General features: G+C 43.2%; 1 protein-coding gene across 14 annotated transcripts in view; it reads right to left on the bottom strand.

Annotated features, from left to right (window-relative positions):
* Positions 1 to 27,831, bottom strand: part of PITPNM2 (phosphatidylinositol transfer protein membrane associated 2) — a 200,216-nt gene that overhangs the window by 18,280 nt on the left and 154,105 nt on the right. For 6 of the 14 annotated variants that reach the window (XM_065568711.1, XM_008163521.4, XM_065568715.1 and 3 more), the window contains 9 exons: positions 25,759 to 26,003; positions 24,751 to 24,940; positions 23,655 to 23,774; positions 22,623 to 22,834; positions 17,095 to 17,270; positions 16,197 to 16,367; positions 14,742 to 14,891; positions 6,404 to 6,568; positions 2,163 to 2,375 (listed from right to left, as the gene is read on the bottom strand). In XM_065568711.1, coding sequence (XP_065424783.1) covers positions 2,163 to 2,375; positions 6,404 to 6,568; positions 14,742 to 14,891; positions 16,197 to 16,367; positions 17,095 to 17,270; positions 22,623 to 22,834; positions 23,655 to 23,774; positions 24,751 to 24,940; positions 25,759 to 26,003 — 1,642 coding nt within the window. Of the gene's footprint in view, positions 1 to 1,896; positions 2,376 to 6,403; positions 6,569 to 13,138; positions 13,316 to 14,741; positions 14,892 to 16,196; positions 16,368 to 17,094; positions 17,271 to 22,622; positions 22,835 to 23,654; positions 23,775 to 24,750; positions 24,941 to 25,758; positions 26,004 to 27,831 lie in introns of those variants that run through there. The other 8 variants (XM_065568714.1, XM_065568720.1, XM_008163527.4 and 5 more) reach the window with 8 other exon arrangements.

The raw sequence follows: 27,831 nt of genomic DNA, 5'->3' as shown, positions 1-27,831 counted from the left end.
TGGTCCAATAAAAACTATTGCCTCACCCACCTTGTGTGTCTAATATCCTGGGACAGCCACAGCCACAACAACACTGCACACATATACCTGAGTCATTTTCAGCTCCATGGGCCTGCTTTAAGCAGAGGCTAGCAGATGCTGTTAAAGGCAAAAAACTAAACAAACAGGATGTTTCTCTTTAATTTTCACTGAGGCATAAACCCTCTCAAACCCAGAGAGTTAAAATCCCATATTTTATTATTAATATCAGAAGCAGAAGTGAACAATATAAAGGCAATGGAGTCACAGGTTAGCTGCTATGGAAAGACATGAGCGAAACACTGGGAGGGGGAAAGAGACTGGATTATGAGTAAGGCCCATAGTGAAGCATTCATCATCACCACCACCACCACCATTCTGCAGGCAGCCAGCCTCTGGAGGGCTACTGAAGCAACTTGCTCAGCCTCTGCAGGAGCGAGTGTCTTCACAACCAACCCTCCGGCCCACCAAGAGAACCAGCGAGGACTCGCTAAACCCTGCAGCTCTCAGAACAGAGGCTCTGGCGAGCTTTGAGGATGGGGGCATTAAACGGTGAAGATACGGACGAATCTCCAGGTCTACTGGGACAGGGGCTACAGGGGAAGCCGGTAGCTACAGGGTAATTTAAAACCCAGCAGAAAAGTCAATGACCGTATTTTAATACCAAGTCATTCTCTCTTCTAGTAACAGAGCCACACTGCAGGGATATCAATGGGAGTGAGGTGGTGACGCGGAAGTGCTCAATGGGGGCAGTTTGCACACAGATCACCACCAAACACAAGGAACAGCCAGTCAGATCCTTCAGCTAGACCAGAAGGTTCCCAACGTCTTCCCTGTAAAATGGATCCACATTCCCTCCCAGGCCCCACCCCACTGCCCAGATCCCACTCCCCACTGTTGCTCTTCAGAATATCTCCTTCTGCAAGACCACAGTTTGAGACCCACCGGCAGCCCACAAGTGACACCTGGCCAGTGGCTGTCACACTTACCCGATTGGGGCACTGCCACGGTTTAACCCCACATTGAGCGCCATTGTAAATAACCACGTGATCACCTTTTCAAATGGGTCAGACTGAGAACATTTCAGCGCATAGATTTCAGTGCCAAAAGCAAGGGGCTGACTTTCTAGACGCAGGCAGCCTTGAACTCCCACATGGCTTTGTGATGAAAAAGCACCCACAGAAGGAGATGTAGAAACCCCAGAGCAGTGGTGTTAGGAGGAGTTACTTCTGCATGCAAGTAGCAAGCTGGGGCTTGGACAAGGAGCTTGGGATTCCCTAGAATAGCTTTGCTGGTTCTCTTGAGAACGTTCTCCAATAAGGCACCAGACACAAAAACGAGACAGCTTGACATGGGAGGGGATGTGATAGCTGCCACCAAGCAGACACCTCATTTGAAAATCTGGGCCCAAGGGAAGAGTTGCCCACTCTCTCCACAAATGAGCCGATGACTCCTCTGCAGGCTGTCCTGGCAGGAGCCACAGCAGGGTGATCTGAGGTATGGCGTTGGTATGTGCATACGCCCCCTGGTCCAGCAATGGTGGCTATGAACCAGGCTTCCCCAGGCCAACTATCCCTGATTCTAGCAAGAATAATGGGCAGGGTATTCTGCTGGCAGCCAGAATACAGGTGCTGCCTTTCCTGAGTATAGGTGGGCCAGTTCCGTTACTCTGCTTTCCCTGCTCGGCCCAGGATTTGACACACAATGGCCATTTGTACAGAGATTTTGACCTATGAAAAGACATGATCTTCTGCTTGTGTTTCTGGCTATGGAATCACCAGTTACTGGTAAAGATCCAACTTTCCATTTCTCATGAAAGTCCTATTCTCGGTTAACTTCAGATTCTTTGTACAGATCAGCCAGGAGGAATGCCTTCGTGCTAGGAAGAGATTGCAACAGGGGCTATGGGCCAGTGTGGTTGCTCCCACGTCTTGTCTACAAGAGTTTGTGCCATCGCCAACTGTTAGCAGTGCTGCTGTTACTCTTTCATGCAATATGAAAACAAGTATTTGTTAAATAGGGCTAAGTTTGCGAGGACCCTTGGTGAAAGGAGAAAGCAAACAGATTTCCTCTGGAGAAGAGAACTGCCCCAGTTAGATGATGTAGGAGATTAGCTGGATAGATAAGTCCCCTCTCCAGAATACCTTTCTTGATGTCCAGATCTGGTATTTGTAGAATAGAGTCCGGATCCCAACTTGATGGCCCCTCAAGCCTTCTTCCTAAATGGTTCTGGGGTATTTCATGTTTACGTTGCCTACGTCTCTTGGGCGAGGCTTGGGTGGGGGATTTGTGAGGGAGGGCAAGTTGGGACAGAAAGCTAAATCCTCCTCTGGCATGGTTAAGACGATTTTTGTTTTCTAAAGAAACAAAATTAAAAAAAAACACACACACACACACACACAAACAAAAACCCACACTTATTATCACAGCACACACATGCAGAACACATCAGTTTTGTCCTCCAGCAATTAACATTATGATGGAAAAGACACATGGATTAAAGGAACGAGATTGCGATCCTATGTGTGGGAACTATTATTTTGGAGTTGAAATTAAGCATTTACATCTGTTTCCTTATAAAGAGATGAAGGTTGACTACCTGCCACCTTGAGTAGCCTGTCTTTATGGTGGAAATCTAAGGAGGTATACAGCTGGGAATCTTCTTTCCCTAACTCAATGGCTGCAAAGCTGCTGCCACTGTTGATAGGATGTTGCTTTTCCATGGGGAGGAGGGGTTAAGCCTGTGCATCCACAGTTAGCTATCCCCCACCACTCTACAGTGCCATGCAGAGGGAACTCCCCGGGAAGCAGGGCTGTGGAGGCCCATGTTGCGGATTCTCACTGGACTTCATGCAATGGAATCACAGTGGCTTGTTCCCAGTATCTGAAGCTGGCCCTGGAAAGGATATAGAAATGGAAATGTATTTGGAAGGCCTAACTCAAGTGCTTGCTGAGGACAATGAGACAAAGTCAAAACCTTCAGTGCTACATTTCTGGCTCTCGAGGCCATCTGTGCAGGAAGACAAAAATCATGTGGCAAACAGAAGTCTTAATAATCAAACAAACGGGGGTGGGGAGGTCAACTTCTCTATTCAGCAACACATGCAGAAGTGCCCCTGAAATGAAGGAGGGAAGTTCGTTTTAAGAGGGCGTCTTTCAGTCCAATACAAAAGCACCAGCTTTCACCTGACGAGCTAGATTCTGCTTTCTCCATTAAACTCCACCAATCCCACTGAGGTCAGTGGGGTTATGTAGGCATGAGCAAGGGCACAAATTGTTCCCACCTTCGTATAATGAAGGCACATGGCAGTCTGAAGAGAGCTGGCCAAATCCATCCCCTGGTGTAACTCCATCAGAGCTTGTGGCTTAATGAATTTGACCCACATTGTCTGCAAAGCTTCACTTCCTCAGGGAAGGGAAATGTTGGATATTTACACGAAGGCTTTATTCAGCTTGTCAACACCTGAGGGCAGCAATCGCCTCGTTCTATGCTTGTGTAGGCCCCAGCGCACTGGGGCCCTGATCCTGATAGGGACCTTGGGGCGCTACCATGAGATACATCTTTAATAATCAACCCTTAACAACTCCTCCTCCAGGATTTACCTTCCTGACTGGCTGAGCTCAGCAATTACCCCAGGGTGTGAAACGTGCACAAAACAAACCCCCTGGTAAGGAACCTTCTACCCAGACAGATTAACACGTAGCAAGGCATAACACATTTTATTGTGCAGTCCCACTGTGTGTTTTGTGTATTTGCTCTGATACGATAAACAAAAAATCCTCTCCTTAAGAAAGGAAAACCCCATTTGTTAAAGTGCAGGTAGTTTATTCTCGCCACACACTGACATCTAGCAAAGAAAATAAGAAGCTACTCAACCCCACTGTAACATATGCACAAAAATGTTACATGGCATAAACACGGGCTGCATGAGAAATCCTAATCCTAATAATACTAGGAACTTATATATACTGCTTTTCAAGGTCAAAGTATTTTAGATGCTTTAACTGATTCATTGTCACATGCCCATAAGGAGGGTAATATTATTATTCCTGTTTTACAGATGGGGAAACTGAGGCAGAGTGATTCCATGATTTGCCCAAAGCTACAGAGGGAGTCAGTATCAGAGACAGGAGGAGGATTTGGGGACTCCTATCTCCCAATCCTGCACACAGACCAGCACTGCACTTGGCCGAGTGCTCAGAGGAGGTATGTGCACATATCCAGAAGAGCAGGTGCCCCCTTTGTTTGTGGTTAAAGCTGGAATAGTCAAAGATGCAGCAGAGAATTGGGCAGATTTCAATGGGAGTCAGGAACATACAAACCTTGGGTTCTGTTGAATGTCCCAGCCTACACATTTTACTTCACATTATGATATTTACCTCAGGAGGAACTAAAAACCTTAGTGTTTAATTATAAATGTCATAGTTCAAAGCCTAGTGGTCCACTAAAGGTGACATGAACAAGTATTTTTTAAAACTGGGATTGTGCCTTTGGGGTTTTTGGCTTCCTTCCAGGTTCTCAAAGTTTTTTTTGTTTTTTAAAAATTCTTTTTGGGTTTTTGCCTTAGCAGTATCAGGAACATCAGCCAGAAAAGCTAGACCAGCCCAACACTGATTTGTTGGGGTCGCAGAGAATGTCTATTGTTAATACTCACACCTTAATAGAGAGGAGGAAGAGGGTGAATTTTTAGCAAAGGCTGCCTTTCTCCAAAAGATTTCTTAGTCACTGAAGTTAAATGGGCCTTGACAAAAAAATTTTTTAACTCAATCTGGCGAAAAACCACTTCCACACTCAGTTGCTCAGCTTTGGTTCTTGTAATGTCATCATTTTGCTAATTTTCTAGTCCTCCGGGCAAAATATGAGCTGAATTTCTAACGTGTAAACCAAACAAGAAAAACTTCAGTTCCCTCCCCCCAGCCTTTTTTTTTTAAAACAGAAAGTAGCCCAAAAAAGGGACACCCCCCCCATTTTTTCCCTTTGCACATTACCTTTAAATAATACGTGATGTGCCACCTGTCAGATCTTACGTTATTTATTGAAAAGTGCTGATCATATACCAGTTGCATAGATCACAATTATCAACTGAAGACTAGACATACCATTTGATTCCTTAATGTTGCACAGGGGCCAATGGTTGTTCAAGGTTATCAATTATCTTTTATACATGAACAATTTATGCCCATAATCACTCCAACATGCATAATATAGTGGCAGTCCACTGTATTATAATTGTAGGCATCTGTTCTTCCTAAGGGTGCATTAACAATGTGTCATTGACAATGATAAAATTGGGCTTAGGTGGAATAGTTCCAACTTCTTATTAATCACTGAAAACAGCCTCAGACAAGCAATTACATTCGCTATCCTCCCTCACTGCAAGGCGCCCAGCTAAAAGCAGAGACTGACTCTTGCCATCAAATTCAGATACGGGATTTAAACAGCCCCAGACATTCTGGTTCAGCCCCACCTCCAGTGACAAAGTTAGCCTGCCTAAGTCTTCAGCAATGTTTGACTCCTCATTGCAGGAATTCATGTAAACCTTGTAGGACTCAAATCCTACCTATTCCAATCCTACCTGTGGAATGCCTGCTAATGAGGGCGCACTGTATTTTAGGAGAATACATTTAAACAAAACATGCAACTATTGTAACAAGAAATTAAGAGGACAAACAGCCGGATGGTTCACCCATGAATATCTGGAATAAGGGACCTCCATTTCTACAGACATCAGTTTCAAAGGTGCAAATTAGATCAGTTTTCCCATTGGGGGAAAAAAAGTCGGCCAAACTATTCCATTCACACCCCAATTCTAAAGGACAGGTGAGTCTAACACAACTACAAGAAGTTATTACATTGGTATAGATAATAATAAATAGTAACACCACCACTCAGATGTAAGTATGTATATTCTTTTTGATATTCAGGCAGGGATCAGCTTTACAATGGATCGGAAAGCTCCATCCTTTGCAATAGTCAAGGGAGCTGTTTTCCTTTAACAAGGAGCAAAATGCTTTTCAAAGAAGACCCTTGGCCATGCAGTCTGATGTTCTGTGCTGCTATTATTAGACTTAATTAAGCAAGCAATCGGGAGGACCGGCAGGTGTTATGACTGACCCTCACCAGGAAACATTGTCAACAGCAGGAAATACCCTCAGTGTCCTATTCTCCCCAACCCTTTGTATCTGATAACACTGCACAGTGTGGAGTTTGAAGGATCATGGAGCAATACAGTGGTTAACTCCAAACCAGGCTATATGTTAAACACACACACAAAATAAAGACAGTTCTACAGGTCTATCCTATACATTGAGGTCAGCCTGGTGTGTGGTGCTGCTACTTTAGTGCTACAGTGAGAAGAAATCTTGGAGGGTGCGAAACACTTACTGTTAGCTATGTTGGAAGCAGTGTAACTGTCTGCCATTCCTGAGACCTGGCTGGCAATGCTGATCTCACTGGCCCTCCGGAATCCCCTGAACTGAGGGGTTGTAATGGGGGTGGAAAGGGACGCATTTTCCATGAAGACTGCACCATGAGACTGAACAACATCTGCTATGAAGTCGAAACAGGGAAATCAAAATATTAGACCAACAGACAGAGACCAGGCAAGACAAAATCAAGAGGAGAAAAGGAGGCAAACAAGGCAAGGATTGGCTTTCAGATGCAAAACCTTTCAAACCAATTGGAAGGAAAACGCATTTAATCTCAGCTCTATTTTGAAAAGAAAGAAAAGGCAAAAGGAGAGTTGGCATCTAGCATCTCATTGTCCGATTGAGAAAAGCAAAAGAATCAGTTTAAACCCAAGCAAATCAGGAAAGGTTTGCTTGAGCAGCAAGAATAGAAAGATGTGTCATGCAGACCCATGTGAATATATACAGCTTTATATATTCACGTTTAGCCAGAACAATGGGGGGAAAGGGCGGAAGGTAAAAAACTGAATTTAGGAGATACTAGCTTTATAGCATCTTTTAAAGTAAAGGGGAAGGTTTCCAAGGGAGATATTGTCATGCCAGGGTGGGCCTCATGTTGGACTTGTAGTTAAGGTGTGTTTACATTGCAATCCAAGGTGTGATTGCAGCTTAGGCAGACATACCCAGGCTAGTTTCAACCTACATAGCCCGGCTAACAGCAACGAAGACGCAGCGGCCCGGGCTTTAATGTGGGCTGTACAAGCCCACCCAAAACCTTGGGGACATACTAGCGTTGCTGGCCTGCACCAGGATTTGTGCCACTGTCTCTGATATTTTTAGCTGCGGTAGCGGGATTAAAGCGAGTGTGGGGCCGCCTACTCACACTGCAATCACATCTCCGGCTACGGGTAGACGTACCCTTAGTTACTAAAAAAATACAGCCACCATTTGTGAAACTGAAGGCCTCCAGTTAGACTCCTAACTCCATATTTAGGCTTCTCAGTAAACGTAGCCTGGGTGTTGAGCACTCAAATTTCCCTTTAATTTAAATTGGATTTGGTGGTGTTCAGCCTTTTTGAAAATCAGGCCACTTTTATTTAGATACCTAAAATCTGGATTTAGGAGCACAACTTTAGGCCCACAAGATTAAAAAGTTTGGCCTTATCCTTCAGGAAGTAAACACAAGGGGAATGAGAAGTAAAAATCACACTCATATGGAGTGCATGTGTGTACGTATGTATTATTAGTGGGAAATTAGTTCTATAATGCATGTAACTGAGAAACTGTGAGGTTTATGTGGATCTATTGGGCAATCCTGCTTTTCTTTGGGAAAAACTATACATTAAAAACATTTTAAAGCATGGGGGAGGCAGTGTTACCTAGTGGCTAGCGCAGCAGATTGGGAGTGAAGGTGACTCCTGGGTTCTTTTCCCAGCTGTTCCACTGACTTGCTGTGACTCGCTCAAAGCCACACTTAACTTGTGTGTCTCATTTTCCTACTTGTATTTGCTTATAACAATACCTACCCACCCTACAGAGGCATTGCAAGGCAGAATTAATTAATGTCTGTGATGCACACGGAGATCCTCAATTTAAAGAAACTATGTCCTGTTAGTGCAACATACCTAATGGAATGCAAAGCTGACATGGAAAGCAAGCAGGTGAGTTTGCACTTTTATCTGAAGTTCTACACTGCTGCCCATCACTGGAGAATCAGAATATCTGCATCTGAACTTTATTCACAACTATCAATCGATTTTGTGCAAGCAGGCACAAAACACCAAAACAAGGAGGAAAATGCCTCCCCCAGCAACAAAAGTCAGCTGTAAATTAGGGCTGTCAAGTGATTAAAAAAATTAATTGCAATTAATCACACTGTTAAACATTAGAATACCATTTATTTAAATATTTTGGGATGTTTTCTACATTTTCACATAACAGAATACAAAGTGTACAGTGCTCACTTTTTATTTATTTGTATTACAAATATTTGCACTGTAAAAAACAAAAGAAATAGCATTTTTCAATTCGCCTAATACAGGTACTGTAGTGCAATCTCTTTATCATTAAAGTTGAACTTACAAATGTAGAATTATGTACAAAAAACCCCTTCATTCAAAAATAAAACAATGTAAAACTTTAGAGCCTACAAGTCCACCCAGTCCTATTTCCTGTTCAGTCAATTGCTCAGACAAACAAGTTTGTTTTCATTTGCAGGAGATAATGCTGCCCGCTTCATGTGCTAAAGATTCATATGTCCCTTTATGCTTCAACCACCATTCTAGGGGACATGTGTCCATGCTGATGACAGGTTCTGCTCAATAACAGTCCAAAGCAATGTGGGACGACGCATGCTCATTTTCATCATCTGAGTCAGATGCCACCAGCAGAAGGCTGATTTTCTTTTTTGGTGGTTCGGGTTCTGTAGTTTCTGCATGAGAGTGTTGCTCTTTTAAGACTTCTGAAAGCAAGCTCCACACCTCGTCCCTTTCAGATTTTGGAAAGCACTTCAGATTCTTAAACCTTGGTTTGAGTGCTGTAGCTAGGGTGACCAGACATCCCGATAAAATCGGGACCGTCGTGATTTTTAGCTGTTTGTCCCGCGTCCTGACCGATCTCTGGTCGGGACGCAATTTGTCTTGATATTTTGCTCCGCTGGCAGCACTCGGCTTTTTTGTTTTTTGTTTCCCCCCCGCCCCCCGGTGTCCCGATATTTTCTTCATCTCATCTGGTCACCCTAGCTGTAGCTATCTTTAGAAATCTCACACTGGTACCTTCTTTGCGTTTTGTGAAATCTGCAGCGAAAGTGTTCTTAAAATGAACAACATGTGCTGAGTCATCATCCAAGACTACTATAACATGAAATATGTGCCAGAATGCAGGTAAAATAGAGCCAGAGACATACAATTCTCCCCCAAGGAGTTGAGTCACAAATTTAATTAACACATTTTTTTAACGAGCGTCATCAGCATGGAAGCATGTCCTCTGGAATGGTGGCCAAAACATGAAGGGGCATACGAATGTTTAGCATAACTGGCACGTAAATACCTTGCAACGCCGGCTACAAAAGTCCCATGAGAATGCCTGTTCTCACTTTCTGGTGACATCGTAAATAAGAAGCTGGCAGCATTACCTCCTGTAAATGTAAACAAACTTGTTTGTCTTAGCAATTGGCTGAACGAGAAGTAGAACTGAGTGGACTTGTAGGCTCTAAAGTTTTGCATTGTTTTGTTTTTGAGTGCAGTTGTGTAACAAAAAAAATCTACAATTGTAAGTTGCGCTTTCACGAAAAAGAGATTGCACTACAGTACTTGTATGAGGTGAATTGAAAAATACTGTTTCTTTTATCATTTTTACAATGCAAATATTTGTAATAAAAAATAATAATATAAAGTGAGCAGTGTACACTCTGTATTCTGTGTTGTAATTGAAATCAATATATTTGAAAATGTAGAAAAAACATCCAAAAATATGTAATAAATTTCAGTTAGTATTTTATTGTTTAACAGTGTGATTAAAAATGTGATTAATCACGATTAACTTTTTAATAGCGATTAATTTTTTTGAGTCAATGATGTGAGTTAACTGCTATTAATCGACAGCCCTACTGTAAATTATTTATTTCAACTGTGTGGGAAATGATCTAACCGGAAATTAAATATACTTGGATGTGGTCAGTCTGGTGTTGTATTAGCAAGCGCACAAATGAGTCATCTAAATATTGATCCGAGAAGCCCATATGCCTAGTGCTACTGACTTGCTAACTGGAACTCCAAACATTTGTACTTTCTTAGATACCTGCAGTTAACACAGGCTCTGGCATACAACTGACGTGAACTATGCCGTTCTGATGGGAAAGAGAATGGCTGAAAGTAGTAGAACATGGACTTAAATGTTGGTAAAATCATTTCAGTGCTCTGCAGGAAAAAAAGGCTACAAGCTGATCAACTTAAAGCCATATGGACTGTCAGTGTCTAGGGCCCAGTTAGAGTCTGACCCTGACACTTTGTGTTTCATACACTGTATGAGTTAAGCCTGAAAGGCCTCGGCCAGTGTCACCCTCTCCTCTGATGTACGCTCCCCTCACTTCCTTCCTCTTTCCATTTTGCCTTGAGCTGCCAGCTATCAAGGTTGCTGCACAGCATCTGTACTGCAGCTTGTCTCACCGTGCCACGCTTTGCAGCAGTCTCATGCTCCTACTGGCACTTCCTTCAATAAAAGATTTATAGAAAGGAAACACACTGAAGCCACATTCCAGAAAGGGGCACAAGTCAAGCATGGGAGCTGATTACAGTTCGGAACTGAATGGAGATCTGGTGTGGTCCAGTGGACAGGGACGCTGGAGTGGGAGACACGTGTCATGGGCTCTATTTCCAGCTCTGACACTAATCTGCTGTGCGACCCTGAGCATGTCACTTCCCCTTTCTGCACCTGATTCCCCTCCTAGCCTTTGTCTGGCTTATCTATTAGATTGTAAGTGCTCTGGGGCAGGGGCCTCTTACCATGTGCTTTTACAATGCCTTATGGGGCCCACAGCCCTCCTATAACACAGAGTGATACAGCAGCAGGGCCTGGAATGTGTGTGATGGGAACAGCTCTCCATTAAATCAGCAGACACACAGCAGAGCTCAGCTGTACAACCCCTCAGACTCAGAGACTTTATCCTGACTCGCAAAAGCGCTGAGTTTAGGTTGGGCTCAGCTAACATGTGCTAGCTAAGCCTGATCTTTTCCCCAGTGCAGATATAGCCTAACATCCGGAGCTCAATTTCAGTTGCTTGAGCTGCAGCCTAGCTAAATAGTTCAATTTCAAGATCTTACCTTGCACCTACACTAGGGGGAAAAAGGTCGAGTTCGGCTCGGGCCTAGCTAGCACGTTTTAGCTACACCCAGCCTAAATTCAACCATTTTTTCCTAGTGAACACCAGGCCAGAGAGGTGGATCCTATTCAAGTCTCCACACGCTTATCGTCAGTGGCATTTGTACAGCTCCCTATTGAGCTACCTGCATTGTGGACCTCCATGCCTCACAGGATCAGGCCCACAATCAAAGATGTGCAGAGAAAGCATGGGTGGAATCCTATTTTCAGGAGGTTTTGCCAGGCTGTAAACATTTAAAGAATTGCTGCAGCAAAACAGACTACTGATCAGACTAATGATCCAGTGTGTCTGGTATCCTGACACCTACACCAATGCCAGATGCCTTGGAGGAAATGACTTAACCCGCAAGGCACACACAAGGGGTTGGGGGGCACTTTTTCTCCCATCCCAACTGCAGCCGGCAGTAATAGGGAGCAAGGACCAACTTTCAACCATGCCAATACAAGAGCTCCACCTAGTGGTGACAGTGCTGCAGCACTTGTGTAGCTCAAAAGCTACGTGGCAAGAGTGATCCAAAATGGCAGCCTCTTGGCATTTGGTGTTGCCAACTCTTACAATATCTGTTTTTTTTCCTCAGAGCCCCAGCTGCTGGAATCAGAGATTGCAGGAGAATTTCGGCTTTCATGTAACATAAAAAAGCAAGTGTTCTCCACAACCAGGAGGGCTAGAAAGCTGGGAAACGTGATGTGAGGCCACACGAAAGGCTTACAAATCTGGATGCAAATTTTAAAACAAATTATGAAAAGAAAAATCTCATGATTTTTTGGGGCTGACTCATGATTTTTGAATGCTTGAGGTTGGCAATACTGGGTCTGAAGCAGGAAGATCGACAGCCCTTTTGATATCGTCCTAGCTGGTGTCACCACAGACTATTCTCATTCATATAAATGTCTAAGCTTTTAATGTTACACCACTATTGAGCTCAACACTCTACGTGCAGATAAAGGGAGTCTATTGGCTCTGACAGCAGTGCTCCCTCATGCGGCCTTAATTATATCTGCTTTCATATTTTCTTAAACCTCCAGAATCTCTCCCTTTTTTAGTGACAGAGTCCCCCCTTTTCAAACGATGAGCCCTCAATTCTATAACAGAGAGCTGTTTCCAGGGAAAATACGGGACAGGAAACACAAGAGACAAAAATGTGTCTAGAAAACGTAGGCTTCTCAATTTACCCCTTCTGTCAAGTATTCCGAAATCCCAAATCTATATTGAAAGTGATTTGCAAATTAAACCTTAGGCTGTTCAATAGAGAACCTCGTTTACTCACACAAGTGACTGGGAGACTCACTGCATTACAATTCGCTCAGTATAAATCACTAACATTTTGCACAGTTTTAAAAAAGGATAATGCAGCAACAAAAGGTCATACTTTCATTTAACTTGACGGGTGCAATTTAGTTCTAAATAAGATAACTTTAACTGTGTGCTAAGGCCAATGTTTTCAAACTGGGGAGCCTAAAGTTAGATGCATAAGTAACTATAATGGGAGTAGGAGGTGACAAGCTCCTTGGAAAACCAGGCCACTTATTTAGGTCTCTGGATACGGATTTAGGTCCGTTTGACTATGCTGGCCTAAATGCACTTTGTGTGGTAAAGATTTGTTTGAGTAACGAAGACTTAGAAACAGGAGATCTCACACTGTAGCACCACCTCTGCTAGTAGAGCTTTGCTGAGAAGTTGTGTGAAATTGCCTTTGCTTGTGTGAATTGCAGAGTGTGTAGATGAATGCAGTGAGAATAAGCCAAGTTCTAATGTAGTTCCAAAGTGAGCAAAGGGTGGGGAGAGAGGAAAATCCTCTCCTCTCCCAACTCTGGGCGGTGGAGCTTTAATACAAATTCAAATGCCCCAACTCTTCATTTTAAGACGTATTTTTCAGTGCGCTCAGTAATTGCTTCCCACCAAATGACCAGCATCGGGCTGTCTAATGCATCAGTGGCATTGGGTTAAGTTCCTGGGGTGTCAGGGCTGCATGCCATCAGGAAACAGGCTGTTTCAATGCAGCACGGTAACCTGCAAAGGAATACATAGGCTGCATTGTGCCATTGAAGCAAAGAGCTCTTCAGCAGTTAAAACAAAAAATTGGGGTGGCATTTTAAATGCTCAGCATTGACCTAACTCTGCTCCCACTGAAGTCGGTGGCCAATGCTGAGTGCGTTGGAAAATCCCATCCTTAATTTCAAAAGCAACAGAAAAAGAGGCTGAAGCACCTTTTTATTAGTCCTGAAAATTCATCTGCTGCTCCATTTGTAGAGTCAGATATGGGCACAACTAGGCCACATGACACTCTTGAGATGATGGGGGATGGGAGAAGAGTTTTTTGTATGCATAGTCATGGTCAGTCAGCTAACATGGGATGAAGGCTAAGTGACCCTGCATTAGTGAAGTGGAAAGCGATGGTAGGCAATACTGTAGTGTCCTTTCCCCCGCCCTTCCTAGAGAACCTCAAAAGGCACAAATGGCAATTGGGCACCTAACATCCATCTGTACCTTTGAAAATCTCTCCCTGTGTCATCTTCTATCCAATGTAACCAATGGGAGGTGCTGCTGTTCCGAAATTACCACTCAGCACAATGGGGTTACTCAGACCAATAAGAGCTGACTGACATGAGTAAGGGCTGCAGGATCAGGATCTCCAGGGGGCATATTTAAAAGGGGTGGGAAGAGTAAAAAAAAAAATATACAGGAGAAAAGAAATAAAGTTGAAAGTCTCATTAACTTGCAGATTTGGTATCAGCTGTAATCGAGAAAAATATAGCCATGCAGCATTTTTGATAGCAACAAAAACCAAACTTGTTTTTAAAGCAGCAATTATTTGAGAAATCAAATAAAAAAAGACACCTTTGGGTTCTGAAAGCTTTGTCCACTGTGTTTAGATGATGCAAAATTAGTGTCTAAATATAAGATGTGCACCTTTGGGCATGTGACAATATCTGGTCACTTTCTGGTACAGACATACAATACAGAGTATGTTAATTTGTAGTTACGTGCTGACTGCACTGGCAAACTTTGGGTACTGCAGGCAAAAACCAGGTGTCAGTTTCAATGGCAGATTCTGTACACTGCATAAACTGTAACAGCAGGGCAGGCCTCAAGCAAAAGCAAAGCAAGCGTGGGGGCCCGGAGCCTTTCGGCCACTCGATGCCTCTCCAGTAGCTCGACCAGAGGAAAAGCAAACTCATTGTCTGGCCCCAATCTCCCCTTCCAGCATTTGCAGCAGAAGGGGAGACAACTCACAGCTCAGTTTCCACCACCCCCAGTCAGTGGCTTGTGGTCCTATTCTTGCCTGGGGTCCAAGAATACATGGTTATGCAGGCACTTCACTTGTCATATTCAGGTACATAGTGCAAAGCTTTCAGGCCCATGAGGTAGAAGACCAATCTCCAAGGAGCACCCCAAGTACACAACACAAGACACTAGAAAAGGGTAGGTTACACACACTCAGCAAAAACGGCATTTTTATTGGAAACATCTTGCCAATTCAGAACTGGAACAGGTATACTGGTTTCCATGAAGCTGTCCTGGCGCTGGAGAGCAACCAATGGGCTGCTTTCCACAAGGAGGATGGGGTTGTTCTGGACTGTCTCAACTAGAAGCAGGTGGGGAAGAAAACAAAAGGACAAGAACAACCAACATGTGGCCACAAACTGTAAAACATACAAACAACTACAATCAAACACTTGCAACTACAGTTCAGGGTCTTCTATAAAGGACCAACCTTCCATTAGAGAAATAGAAGACAAGACAGATGGTCTTCCAAATAAGCCTAAATTCAGTGCCTTACTAGTTAAAACAGTTATAACATCAGAAGAAAACACAGGAATGGCAATTTTACAACAAAAGAAAAGGAAATCCTCCAATGTAGCTTTTCAAATTGATCACTGATCATAATTTTACAGTATATATAATGGAATCTTCTTAAAGTGAGAAAATTATTCCCCAAAACAAGTGGAGATTTACTTCAATAAGATTTTAAATTTGCACACTGAGATGCACTGTAATAATCAGGGCCTTGCATGTGATTTCACTATGAATGGAGTCAAGTATCAGAGAGGTAGCCGTGTTAGTCTGAATCTGTAAAAAGCGACAGAGGGTCCTGTGGCACCTTTAAGACTAACAGAAGTATTGGGAGCATAAGCTTTCCAAGACATCTGCAGAAGTGCATCTGAAGAAGTGAGGTTCTTACCTACGAAAGCTCATGCTCCCAATACTTCTGTTAGTCTTAAAGGTGCCACAGGACCCTCTGTTGCTTTTTACTATGAATGGAGTTCACTATAGACAAGTTTCTTAGGCTGAAAGAGGTCTCCAACTGCTGGCTTACATACAGGTAGATTACAAGAATTGAAAATGGGCTTTCTGAGCACTGCTCTCTTATTTGAGCCATTTGCATGGGCAAAATATGCAGCAGCATTTCAACAGAATGTGCCGTGCATAGCTAATGGTACTCAGACACCCAGTCCCCTCAGCTTGCTTCACCCATATGGATTGTGTGCAAAAAAGCAAACTGCATCCCTTACGTGGCTTTGCTCTGCTCCCTCCCAGTCCTCCTCAACCCCCTGAAGAATCAAGTCCCTAAATCTCAGCCTAGCTGATCATGTGTTCCAATCTCAAGCACTGCCTGGGATGTAAAATGGAGAAAACATACAAAGTACATTGCATATCGACTCACACAACTTCTGGGCTTTATTTAATAAATGACAACAATGGCATTTTGGATGTGAAGCATTGAATTTGTAAAGAGAAATCCACTTGCCTGGGAACTTTTTGAAGAAGCTAAACACTACGAGGCCAAGCCTGTGCACCTCACATCGTTAAAACACCCCCTGACCTCAGCGTCTGCGCCAAGAGCACAGTCTTTGGGCCATAGGCAGATAACAGATAAAAACGGACGTACCCAGAAGAGCAGAACTGCCGTCACCTAATGGGAACCTCTGGTAGCGTGGAATATTGAAGGGAGGCAACATGTGGAATCTCTTTTCCAAAAGGGGTTCCAGGCGTGAGGCAGATGGGTCTGCAGGATGGAACAGGTTATAGACTTGTTGGCAGGCTGGCCTCAGCTGAAAGACTAAGGAGAAAAGGAGGGAAAAAAGAAACTCCCAAGTATTACAAAGTTATTTGTGAGGCTCGTATAAATCTATTTAAAAGGTGATTTACTAGTTGTAAAGTGCAGCATGAGGGGGGAGGAAAGCCCTTTAAGAGCGCTTACTTCCATCACACTCCAGTTGTAAGTCAAGCAGGACAACTGATGTTTCTGTGGAACATACTTTACTAAATAGTTTTTTGCTGCATATGTTTAGATTTTTGTTGTCTAGGGCTAAATGACAAAAAATGTGTAATCAATATTTATAGGAGTAGCTAGTACTGACTTGTATGGTGGAACAACACATATATAATTTAGTTTCACAATATGTTCTACAGTTCATCTCATCCAAGTTATTAGATTTTTTCTTTGCAAGTCAAAGCTTTTTGTAGTAGAAACTACAAACTGTCTGTACTGGGCTAGCTTGATTATCACTTCAAAAGTTTTTTTTTTTCCTCTCACTTAATTGGCCTCTCAGAGTTGGTAAGACAACTCCCACCTGTTCATGCTCTCTGTATGTGCGTATATATATCTCCTCAATATATGTTTCACTCTATATGCATCCGAAGAAGTGGGCTGTAGTCCATGAAAGCTTATGCTCTAATAAATTTGTTAGTCTCTAAGGTGCCACAAGTACTCCTGTTCTTTTTTTGTAGTAGAAGGTATTTAAAATGCCCACTAAGTGGAACCACTGGTGCATGCCAAAACCTACTGTCAAGGGCTGGGATGACGGTTTTTCTCAATGCAAGGACCAGGCCCAAGGGAGACCCAAACAGGAAGAAATCCGTGATCTCAAATTCAAATTTTCCAAGGTTTCCTCCATCCAACATTGTGGAGCTACTCGATCGTCTGGATCCTGGGTCATTTCTCAGAACACTAGAATGTAAACTAAAACAACAATACATTCATAAATAAGAACACGGTCAAAAGCCAAAATTTTGTTCACAAGGGTGTGTGTTTTTTTTTTTAAAGAAATAATGAACACAGATTGTACTGTGGCTAATCGTGTAGACGATTCTTCTTATTTTTAAGAAAAGGAAATGTATCCATTAATCACCTGTGCCTCTACATGCTAGTGAGAGACCCTATCAAAGCAGAGTCCCCTTGTTTCACTGATATGATCCAGCCCATAAATTCAAGCTCCAAGTGAGCTACAATCTCTAATATTCCTGTCCCCACTCCTCCAATCTCTAATATGCTCTTTGTGGAGTAAAATGCTGGCTACCGCTACTGAAGTAGTAATTTGCATGCTAGCAAGAGCAAACAAAAATTACTATAGTACCATGCAAAAGGCAGCATTTACAATCAATTTTAACTTAACTCCAAGTACATGTATTGTTATTACTGTCTCTCTTCTTGTCAACATAATTCTTTTCATCATTTTTTTCTTTTCATCACTCTATTTCTCAGTGCTACGGAAAGCAGTGAGCTGTGCTTACCCATTTCTTCTTCAAGGAAGTGGGACAAATGTTAGGGGATTACAACGGAAAGAAAAAAGAAAATGGGAGGGGAAAGAGAAAAAGAAAGATCAAAATCTGCAAGAGCGTTTCCTACATTCTTGTGCACCAACTTCACGCCACAGAGTTTTCTAACAGCATAAGCTTATATAAAAACATATACACATTTATACCCCAGATACTACGGTGGTGATTTCAATGTGATGAACTGAGCAAACCACGTGATAAACTGCATTTATCAGCAATATCTTTCCCTGGATTCTGCACAGTAATCCATGCGTGTCCTGACTACTCACATTTTAAACTCCCCTCTTGCCCCATCCCGAGCAACTTCAGAAAGCTTCAATTAAAAAATATAAAGCCTGCCCCTAATTTGTTTCTTTTCCCCTTCTAAAGGGTCTCATTTCCCTACAAAATTCAATGGGTCTGAAGTGCAGGGCGGCAATATGCAGATTTAAAGGACAAGTATAAAGTCCAATATTCCTGGAACTCCAATAGGATTAGAAACACAAGCTCTCTTACATGGGTGAGCTGGGGATCACTCCAGCTTCCAACAGGATAGAGTGCTTGTTTTCATTCTGGAGCTGGTGGATTTTGAGATATCAGATGCTGAATATCAGAACGTATGGATTAGAAAGAAGTTATTTTAGGGAATAAAGAGGGGTTGGTTTTTTTTCCAGACTCTAGGAGAGTGAGTCTGAATTCATGTTTCAGAGTAGCAGCCGTGTTATTCTGTATCTGCAAAGAGAACAGGAGTACTTGTGGCACCTTGTTAGTCTCTAAGGTGCCACAAGTACTCCTGTTCTCGGAGTCTGAATTGTAATTTTCCAAGGCCTGCAGAGTTAGACCAAGACAATCTGGCTGTATTTAAAGCTCTCTGTAACATAGTTGAAAGAATTTTCCTGTAAAATATGGGGGATCAATGAATTACATGACAGCTTGGTTTGACAGAAAAGTTCTACTGGCCTGGAGTCAGGGCTGACCCAAATGACACTGCCCTTCCCGGCTCTGGGGCAGAGTTCTAGAGGGGGTCACTGCAATTTGCCCTAGCTCTACAGGCATGAAGTGCTCATTCATTAGGGGCACTTCTGAAAGTGAAGTGGCTGCCAGGCTGTGCAGTGAGGTCCTGCTACTGCTGCTGTCTCGGAGCCCCCAGTGGAACATGGCTGTATGCACTGTGCCCACTGGGATACTGGAGCAGCTGTCCTTGCATGCATCCTTCACCTGGGAAGGCCAGTCTAACAAATGAACAGCTGCGAATGACACACACACACACACACATACACACACACAGTTGGGAAGAAGGTAAATTGGTTTCACTCTGATTTTATTTTCTCATTGTGCCTCCACTGGCTGCCAATCTAGACGGACACTAATAAAACCTTTGCACCGTACCACACTGTCATATATTTTCTGTAATACACACACTGCTCTATGTCTAGAGTTTTGGTTACCAACAAGAGCAAGTTATGATGTTTGCTTATACTATGCACACAAATAATTGAGAAAGTCAAAACAGTGGCATCAAGACGGTGAACAGCAATGACAGCTAAAATGAGCCTGTTTTCCTGCCTGTGATATGAACAATGCTCCAAGAGGTCACGCTGCTAGAACGCATGATGTTAGCATGCGTGTGCAAAAGAACAATCCTCTGGTAAAATTAGAACCATTTTAGCTGTCAGGGCTGCAACACGCTGGTCTTATGTGTAACTAAGACAACTTGATAAGCAACAAGTTCACCCTTTTAGAGAAGAACCAGTCCATTAGCTTGATTCAAATGAATACACAAAATGACAGACGGCACATATATCAGATGTATTATGACAGGAACGGATTTTCTAGATGGGTTTCAATTTCTGTTACATTCCAAGCACCTTCCTTCAGCCTCCCTCAGGTCGGATATAGGGGAGAGACAGCACACTCTAATAAGCCGTTTGGTACAGTTTTTCTCATTTTAGTGGATATGCAGCATTTCTGCCGCCCCAAGCAAAAAAAAAAAAAAAAAAGCCACGATCGTTGGCGGCAGTTCAGCGGCAGGTCCTTCACTCCTAGAGGGAGTGAGGGACCTGCCGCCCCCGAATTGCCGCAGGTGCCGCCCCTCTCCCTTGGCCGCCCCAAGCATCTGCTTGTTAAGCTGGTGCCTGGAGCCGGCCCTGCTTTTGGAATCAAAGAAATGAAATCTGAGGGGGAATCAGAATCCATCATGCCCAAAGCAATCCACATAGTCCTGCTTTTCCTTTAGAATGCTACAGCTGCAGTGATTAGACAGGATCCAATTGGGTTTAGTAGCAAGTCAACTAATTGACAATAATATAAAACCAACACAACCAGAAATATTGTAGCAGTGCAGAAGGATTGCATTTAAAAATAAAAGAGTGGTCGTCTCACCAGATGATGCTCTGACTTTGCTGGGCATTGTCCCAAAGTAGTGGATAAGTCTAACACGCGAATGAAAATTAATCTGTCTTTGGCATGTGTTAAAATCTGCATTGGGCACCGATGGAAAGATCGCCATATGCCAGGCTGCCTGAATGACACACATTTGCTGTGCTCATTAGGAAAACTTGGGTCTCTCTCCTGCCAAGATCTCTGCATTAAGCCATGTAACCATATTACATCATATCTTGGTTTTCATAGCAAAAATTCATACTAGTGGTAAAGTTATGTAGTGATAGGAGACTGTACTGGTTACTCTGCTGTTCATTAATCAATCATCATAAGCAGAGTGTAATGTAACAATAATGTAACACGCTGGTTATATGCAATCAGACAGGGGTAAACACAATGGACCTGCCAGTATCCCTAGCGCACCACCCGTTTTGCAAAGTAAACAGGAAGCTGCTTGCCAGATACCAAATAAGGGCATCTTCCTTGGTTCAGTCCAGGCTACAGCCCTCTCTGGCTTCTAGAGCAAGCAAGGAGGAGAAAGCAATACGTTTTGATTTGACCAGCATTTGCCTGTCTAATATGGGAGGTTGCCTTGCTAAGCTATGACAAGAGACTGACTGTCTTTTATTAGCCTGCTGGAAAGAGCTTATTGGTTTTCCTAAATGCAGCCATCTTTTTAAATATAGCAGTTCCATTTAATATAGCAGCCCCAATGCCATTCACTTTCCTACCTTCCCTCGTGTATAAATCTTTTAGTAAAGTGCCTCTGACAGGTGAGTAGAGTCCAAGCCCTCAAGCTGGAATGGAAAGAAGACCTTAGCTGGTGTAGGAGAATGAGGCTTGGAGTTGAATATAGGGTTCATCGCTTGTCAGACAGTGACAGGGAAGGATCAGAAGAAAATGTCTAGAACTCTCCTAATTCCACAAGCTGATGGAAATGCAGCAGTGAGGACATAAGCATCCTGCTTCAAAGACACGCTCCTTGAACAGCATCTAAGTAGTAACAGGACCTTCCTCTAGGAAAGTAATTCAATTAATAATAAATTAAGTGATTTTCTCGAGAACCATTTAAAAAGTTCAGTATTACGCTACGTAAGGGCCTCAATATATGTAAGAACCTGAAACAGACTTTTGGTGTAACTGAACAGTCTCCATGCTCAGTAAAGGGTACACATTAATTTGGAGGAGGGGGTTAACAGGGCAGAGGTAACTTTGGCTGCCTGTGCTGACAATACAGTAAATATACAACAGGTGCCGCTGGCTGAGCCTATGCACTGGGAGATTCAGGAGGGTGTTATGAAAGAGATTTCCCAAAAGGGAAAATTCAGGATGAAGAGCAAGAACAAAAACCTTCCTCCCAGCACTCTGTTAGAGTGGGGAGCAGTATGCCAAGGGAAGTGATGGGGGGGACCCAAAGCTTACAACACTTAAATCTAATGCTGTGCTCAGTCTAGTAACCTGTCGAGGACACTCCTGCACTAACTGGGGATGTACTGGATGGGAACTAATTGGTCTCTTCCATCTCTAATGCCCAGGATTCTGTTCTTTTAGGATCCATGATCATCTCATTTCCTCTCCCAGGGTTCCACTGTGCCTCTGGCAGAGCCCTGAGGATCCCTCATCTCCCTGCTTGACATGCAAGGCCCTGGACTGCTCCCACTCACCTCCAGGCAAGAAGGCTTGGCTTTGGAATCACCCTTCAGAGCCAGTCAATGCTGCTCCTTAAACAGGGTCAGGGTCAGTATTGGACAAAGCTGAGCAATTCTGGGGACTGTAGTGCTGCACCTAGAGCATCCCAAACCCCATGGCCTGGGAGCAAGGGACTACTGCCCTGGACTTGTGTCTCCAGAATAGCAGCAAAGGGCCCTAGGAACCCGGGAAGGGCCCAGGGTCGGCGTTCATATCCAGACTCAAAATATCCCAATGTTTAGGGATGCTCATAACAGATGGCTCGGACCCATCTCTCCAACCAACAGGCCAGCCAGGTCAGGATCAATTTTGATAGCTGCCTAAACTTAAAATGACATTTGACTCTAAGTCCTCCTGTCTCGTCAGCTGCACTGGTTACATACTTACTCTGCTGCAGTAACATGGCAAAAAAAACCCACCAACCTCTTGCTACTCTTATGCGGCTGTTTTCCCCCCACTGTAATGTGGGTGCAGCACAGCAGCAGCTCATAGTTAATTTTGTCCCCACAATCACATGGTACCGTACAATGCTGCTGGTAATTCCTCTGTAAAGCCCACACTTGCCAATGGAATCTGAACACCTCTGATATTCTTCGACAACGTTACTCAACCTTGCCATCCCCGGGGTTACAAAACATTAAAACTGCACACGGGTGTCTCTTTTGTCCCCGGGGATTCCTGACTCACTGTTCCTTTGAAACCTTACCTTGAAAGGAATGCCTGATGTTGCTTTATTGTGTCCATTTCGTAGGTTGATGAATCACTCCTTTTTCGGGGCAGCTGCTTCTTTGGATCCTCTCCGTTGCTCCGAGGAATATCAATGTTGCTTCTGCTGAGGTGTCTGCTGGCCTCCAGGTTGGAGCCACTGGAACAATAACTGTTGTTCACAATTATTCCAGGAGACAGGAGGTCAGTGTCCTAGGATTTGAAGTACACAGGCATCAGGCAGCAAGTCAGAAGTGCAACCACATTAGATCCTCCCTCTTCAAACAACTGCACTGCCTCCTCATTTGTTCCAGTTCAAATCTACCTAATCTCTGCATTTCCTAACACACCTACCCTAAGTGCACTCCGGGAATTATTCTACTTTACCTACCTCGGAGTGCAACTGAAAAGCTTAAAAAGGGCACTAACAACTTGAAGCTCCACTCTCACCGTCTGGGAGAATAGGAGGTTTGATGGTCCTGAACATGATTACTCAGAACATCCTAGTCTGTAATGAATTTTCACTTGACAAATATACTAAAAAAAAAAAAATAGCTTCATACGGGATTTCTGGTATTCAAACCTAAAACAAAACAACATTTCTATAGCCACTAGGCAGGCGTATAATACAAAACAATACAACACAGCAGGGTTGCGCAAAGCCTACCCCAAAAGTAGGGACACAAGCACACACCCCAGTATGCACACACCCTCCATGAAACTGGAAAACGGAGCTTTGTTCTTTCTGATGAAAGCCCCAAATAAATTAGAAACAGTCCATGTTTTCTAAAATACATTCTTCTGCTTTGACAAGCAGGTTAGCAGTGGTGACTATTGCTGATATTAGGGCATCACTGACAGAGTCCTAACCAGGCCTCCATAGTGCCTCTGCCTTGGACACAGGGGGATGACTGGAGGTAGAATGGGGAAGGATTAAAGGTGGAACCCTCCCTTCCGTCTGGAGCTAGGGGCAGACAGGGAAGTTCTGTGGCCAACAGGGTTATCCTGACTGGTTTCTAGTAGGCTACATTACCTGCACACTCACAATACTCCCTCGTCGGCTGCTGTTTTGGCTCTCAGACACAGTCTGATTGCTGTAACATAAGGCATCAAATCCCAGGATTCCTCCTACGCAGTCCCCTACCAAACAGACCTGAAAGAGCAACCAGAGGTGGGAAAAAAACCCAAAATGATCCCCCTCACTTTGAATTCACAGAAATACTAGCTAAAGGAATAAAGCATCTAAGCCCAGAAAATGGGGAACATGAGATCCTTCAATGTAGTTATCAGCATCACCGCTTTATCAGATGATATCTGCCTAAGAGCTCTCGCTAGCCCAAGCAATTATGGAATTATTGACCATCATGTGTCAGATGGGTGAGTTCTGGGTCAGCAGTTACTCTATACCAGGCTGTGAGGTACCTTGGAAGGTTTCCAGCTCTGGAACAGATCTGGCTTGAGGCAGGATCTGAGATAATTTCTTCCCATATGGGAGGTCATGAAATCCCTGATTATAAAAGGTGGGGAGAGGCAGAAGCACTTGTGATACATGGTGAAGAGGACAGTCCGGCAGTTAAGGCACCACCCTGGGTTTCAGGAGGCCCAGATTCAATTCCTTTCTCACAAACTTCCTGTGCAACCTTGGGCAAAGTCACTTAGCCTCTTGGTGCCTCAGTTCCTCGTCTGGAGACTGCAGCACTCCAGTGGGGACAATAGCACTGCCCTACCTCCTGGGGCATTGTGAGGATAAATAGGTTAAAGATTGTGAGGATCTCCGATGTTACGGTAATGGGGGCCAGAGGAGTACCTAAAACAGATAAAGAGCATTTCTTACACCTCATTTGGAGAGATACATCACACCTATGGTGTCTTTTGTTTAAACTTCCCATTTTTACAGCTAAATTTCTGAGCTCTAATTTGCATTTTCTTCTTATAAAAATTAATCTCCAATAAGAACAGTGTAAAATAAGGGAAAAATCTTTATCTTAAAAACAAAACAAAAAGCCCAAGAAAACATTTTCATAAATTAGCCCAGCATTGTCAAACGTTTCCAACTCTTCCAAGAGATTCAGAGGGAAATGGCCTTGTCTGCTTTTCATTTTATTGTTCTAAAACAGGAGCTTACTCACCTGGCCAGTAAATGATGTGCCTTCTTGTGATTTAATGAACTCGCTGTAAGCTTGATTGGCTCTCAAAATCACCGTGGCTACTGCCTCCTGATATTGTGGGGATGATGTTGCTAGCAGAGGAAGTGCAGCGAGTGGAATGTGATCCTGACTATTGGAGAGGCATCCTTCATCATAACTGTAAGGGCTAAGGCTGAATATAGGAGAGGAGATGAAAGAGACAGAGGCTTGCATTATGAGTTCATCATTTGCAGCCAGCACAATCAATGTTTCAGATCATAAAAAAAAAAATCTCAAAGTACAAAAGCTGTGTGTTCTCTTGCTGGTAGAAATGCTCTAGGGCTGGGGAAAACACACTTCTTTCCCCCTTAAACCTAAATCTTCAGAGAACACACACAGTCAGAATGACCCTTGGACAATAACTCTGTAAATTCAAGTTCAAGTACTTATCTGATTAGTTTGAGTAAATCAATCACAGAACTCCAGCTGCATTGCTATTGTACTGTATACATTACAGCCATGTATGAAATTGAGGCTGGAAGGCTTGCTAGTTAATTAATAAAGTGCGCTCTCAAAGTGTGTGGATAGTTGTCATCAATATTAGGCATCCACAACAAAGGGTACGTCTTCACTACCCGCCGTATCAGCGGGTAGCAATCAATTTATCCGGGATCGATATATCGCGTCTCATTAAGACGCAATATATCGATCCCCGAATGCACTCACCGTCGACTCCGGAACTCCACCAGAGTGAGCAGCGGTAGCGCAGTCGACGGGGGAGCTGCGGCCGTCGATCCCACGCCGTCTGGACCCCAGGTAATTCAATCCAAGATACTTGGACTTCAGCTATGCTATTCACGTAGTTGAAGTTGCGTATCTTGGATTGATCCCCCCCCAGTGTAGACCAGCCCAAAGACAGAGCATACCCCATAGCGTTGATTATAGATGCACTACAACAGAGTAAAAATTTACAAATGTGCCCCTCTCCAAGATAAAGGAGCACAAACTTACTTGGATACCAGTGAAAAGGCTTCTGAGCAGATGGCTGGGCAAGGGACTAGCTTGAGTGCAATGTGTCCAAGAGCAGCTGGGTAATGTACCCTCATTACTGTATCAAACACTGTTGTGATAGTATTGACATCTCCTTGTTTTGAATTCTGGTCACCACTTCCTGTATCCAGGATGTTTCCTCCATGTAGTACCAAGATTAGGACGTGGATTTTGCTTGGCTGCATTGATGGGTGCACTGATTCATCCTAAAAGGAAATTAAACAAAATATAGTGGAAGTACTTGTTTCCCCCAAGCCTTTGGTATTTGCCCCAACAACACTATGTTTATTTAGCACCTCCTAGTCCACAGCCCTTAACAATGTACTTACAACACTGCTCTGAAATACAGGCACCTCCAGGGGACAGGCCAATTTCTACCCAATAGCAACAAAACACATATATTGTCCATACAACTGTAACTGGTGCACTTCAAGATATGCAACGCTGGACAAATGGTTTATTTCAAGCACAAGAAGGAATCCTGTAGTGAGGGTATCTTTAAAGAAACTTGATTCTTTCTTCCCGAAATGCCTGAGAGGTAATGCTGATACCCCAAAAGCATGTTCAAAAATATCTGTTTTAACTTGTATCATACTATTAAAAATCTAGGTAATAACTAGTGTCACTGACTCCTTCACTGCATTTGACCAGGTCAAAACATTCAACATATATTTAAGGCGTCATCATATAATTTTAGCAAAAACACTGTGGGAGTCCTGCTCTAATCCTTTTTCCTAACACTTTATCCCTGTATGGTAATGGAGGCAACATTCCAAACCTTCTTATGTTAACCCAAACATCAGCTCTTTGAACATTTTTTTTCTTAGAATGCAATGTCATTTTTTATCATGAATTTTGTGCTCATGAAAAGGTGCCAGATTGAGAGTTCTGTAGAGTAACTCAAGTCCTAATTTTTCCTAGCACAAGTAATAACAGTGTAAACTCTTCCCCACATCTACCCAGTATCAGAGAAACCAAGGTCTATGGATGATGTGTCTATCTGTAACATGGGGGTATGGATATTCACCCAACTCAGTGAGTTTGAGATTCATAGATTTTAGTGACAGAAGGAACCATTCTGATCATCTAGCCTGACCTCCTGTACAACACAGGCCAGAGAATTTCATACAACAGATCCTGTGCCAAGCCCATAACTTCTGGTTGAGCTATGCAATCTTTTAGAAAGACATCCAGACTATATTTAAAGACTTCAAGCAATGGAATTTCTAGTTAGAATTTGTCTATGGATGGAATGCTGTCTAAGAGCTAAGTATTATTAATTATTATTATTAGTCTCTGTAACTTACACCACCACTTACACCTTCATTCACTTTGGCCTACTGTGTCTGTAAAGTGGATTCTTGTCTGGAAGTGCATGACTAAAAGCATGGGAGGCGCTGTTATACCAGGTCAGTATTGCTTTTACTTTCAGTAATAAATGTTTTATGTGTGTAGTTCTTCCCTGTGTAGTTCTGAGATGCCATGAATCACTCAGAGGCTTATCAGCAAGATGCCTGTAGGCTCCTTTCCTGTCAAGTTCAATGACTTCTGCTCGTAAAGGTAAGGTAAGGGGTGGAGAGGGCTATTTGGATTCTTTAATCCAATCACGCCCTAGAAAATGACTTCAAGACACGTTTCTTGAAATACAACTACTCTTGGATAATTAAGACTTGTTAAACTTGTAAAATAAAAACACGGCTCCTCCCCATAAGGAACAATTCAGAAATTTTAGAATTACTCTATTACACCCTCATTCTATTTGTTTTCCACCTCATTTCTGCGCATGTTAATTTTGGAACAAAACTAGAGGGTGTTTGGTGGCGGGTGGGGAGGATTTGTCCATAACATGATTTGAGCTTGCATGTCTCTCTAGAGGGAGGAATAAAAATCCCTGCCCCGCTTTGGGCTACAACGAAAGATGAGCCTGAACCACAAAGAGCTCACAACGTCCCTGAACATCATGGCTGTTTATATGTGGGGCTCAGATTTGGACCTCTCTCTATAACCGAGTTGGAAAACGGTTCTGAACAGTGC

Source organism: Chrysemys picta, chromosome 15, assembly GCF_011386835.1.
Source record: "Chrysemys picta bellii isolate R12L10 chromosome 15, ASM1138683v2, whole genome shotgun sequence".
In the NCBI taxonomy this organism is placed as follows: Eukaryota; Metazoa; Chordata; order Testudines; family Emydidae; genus Chrysemys; species Chrysemys picta.
Note: the sequence above shows the minus strand (reverse complement) of the source record. Positions and strands in the feature narration are given on the sequence as shown.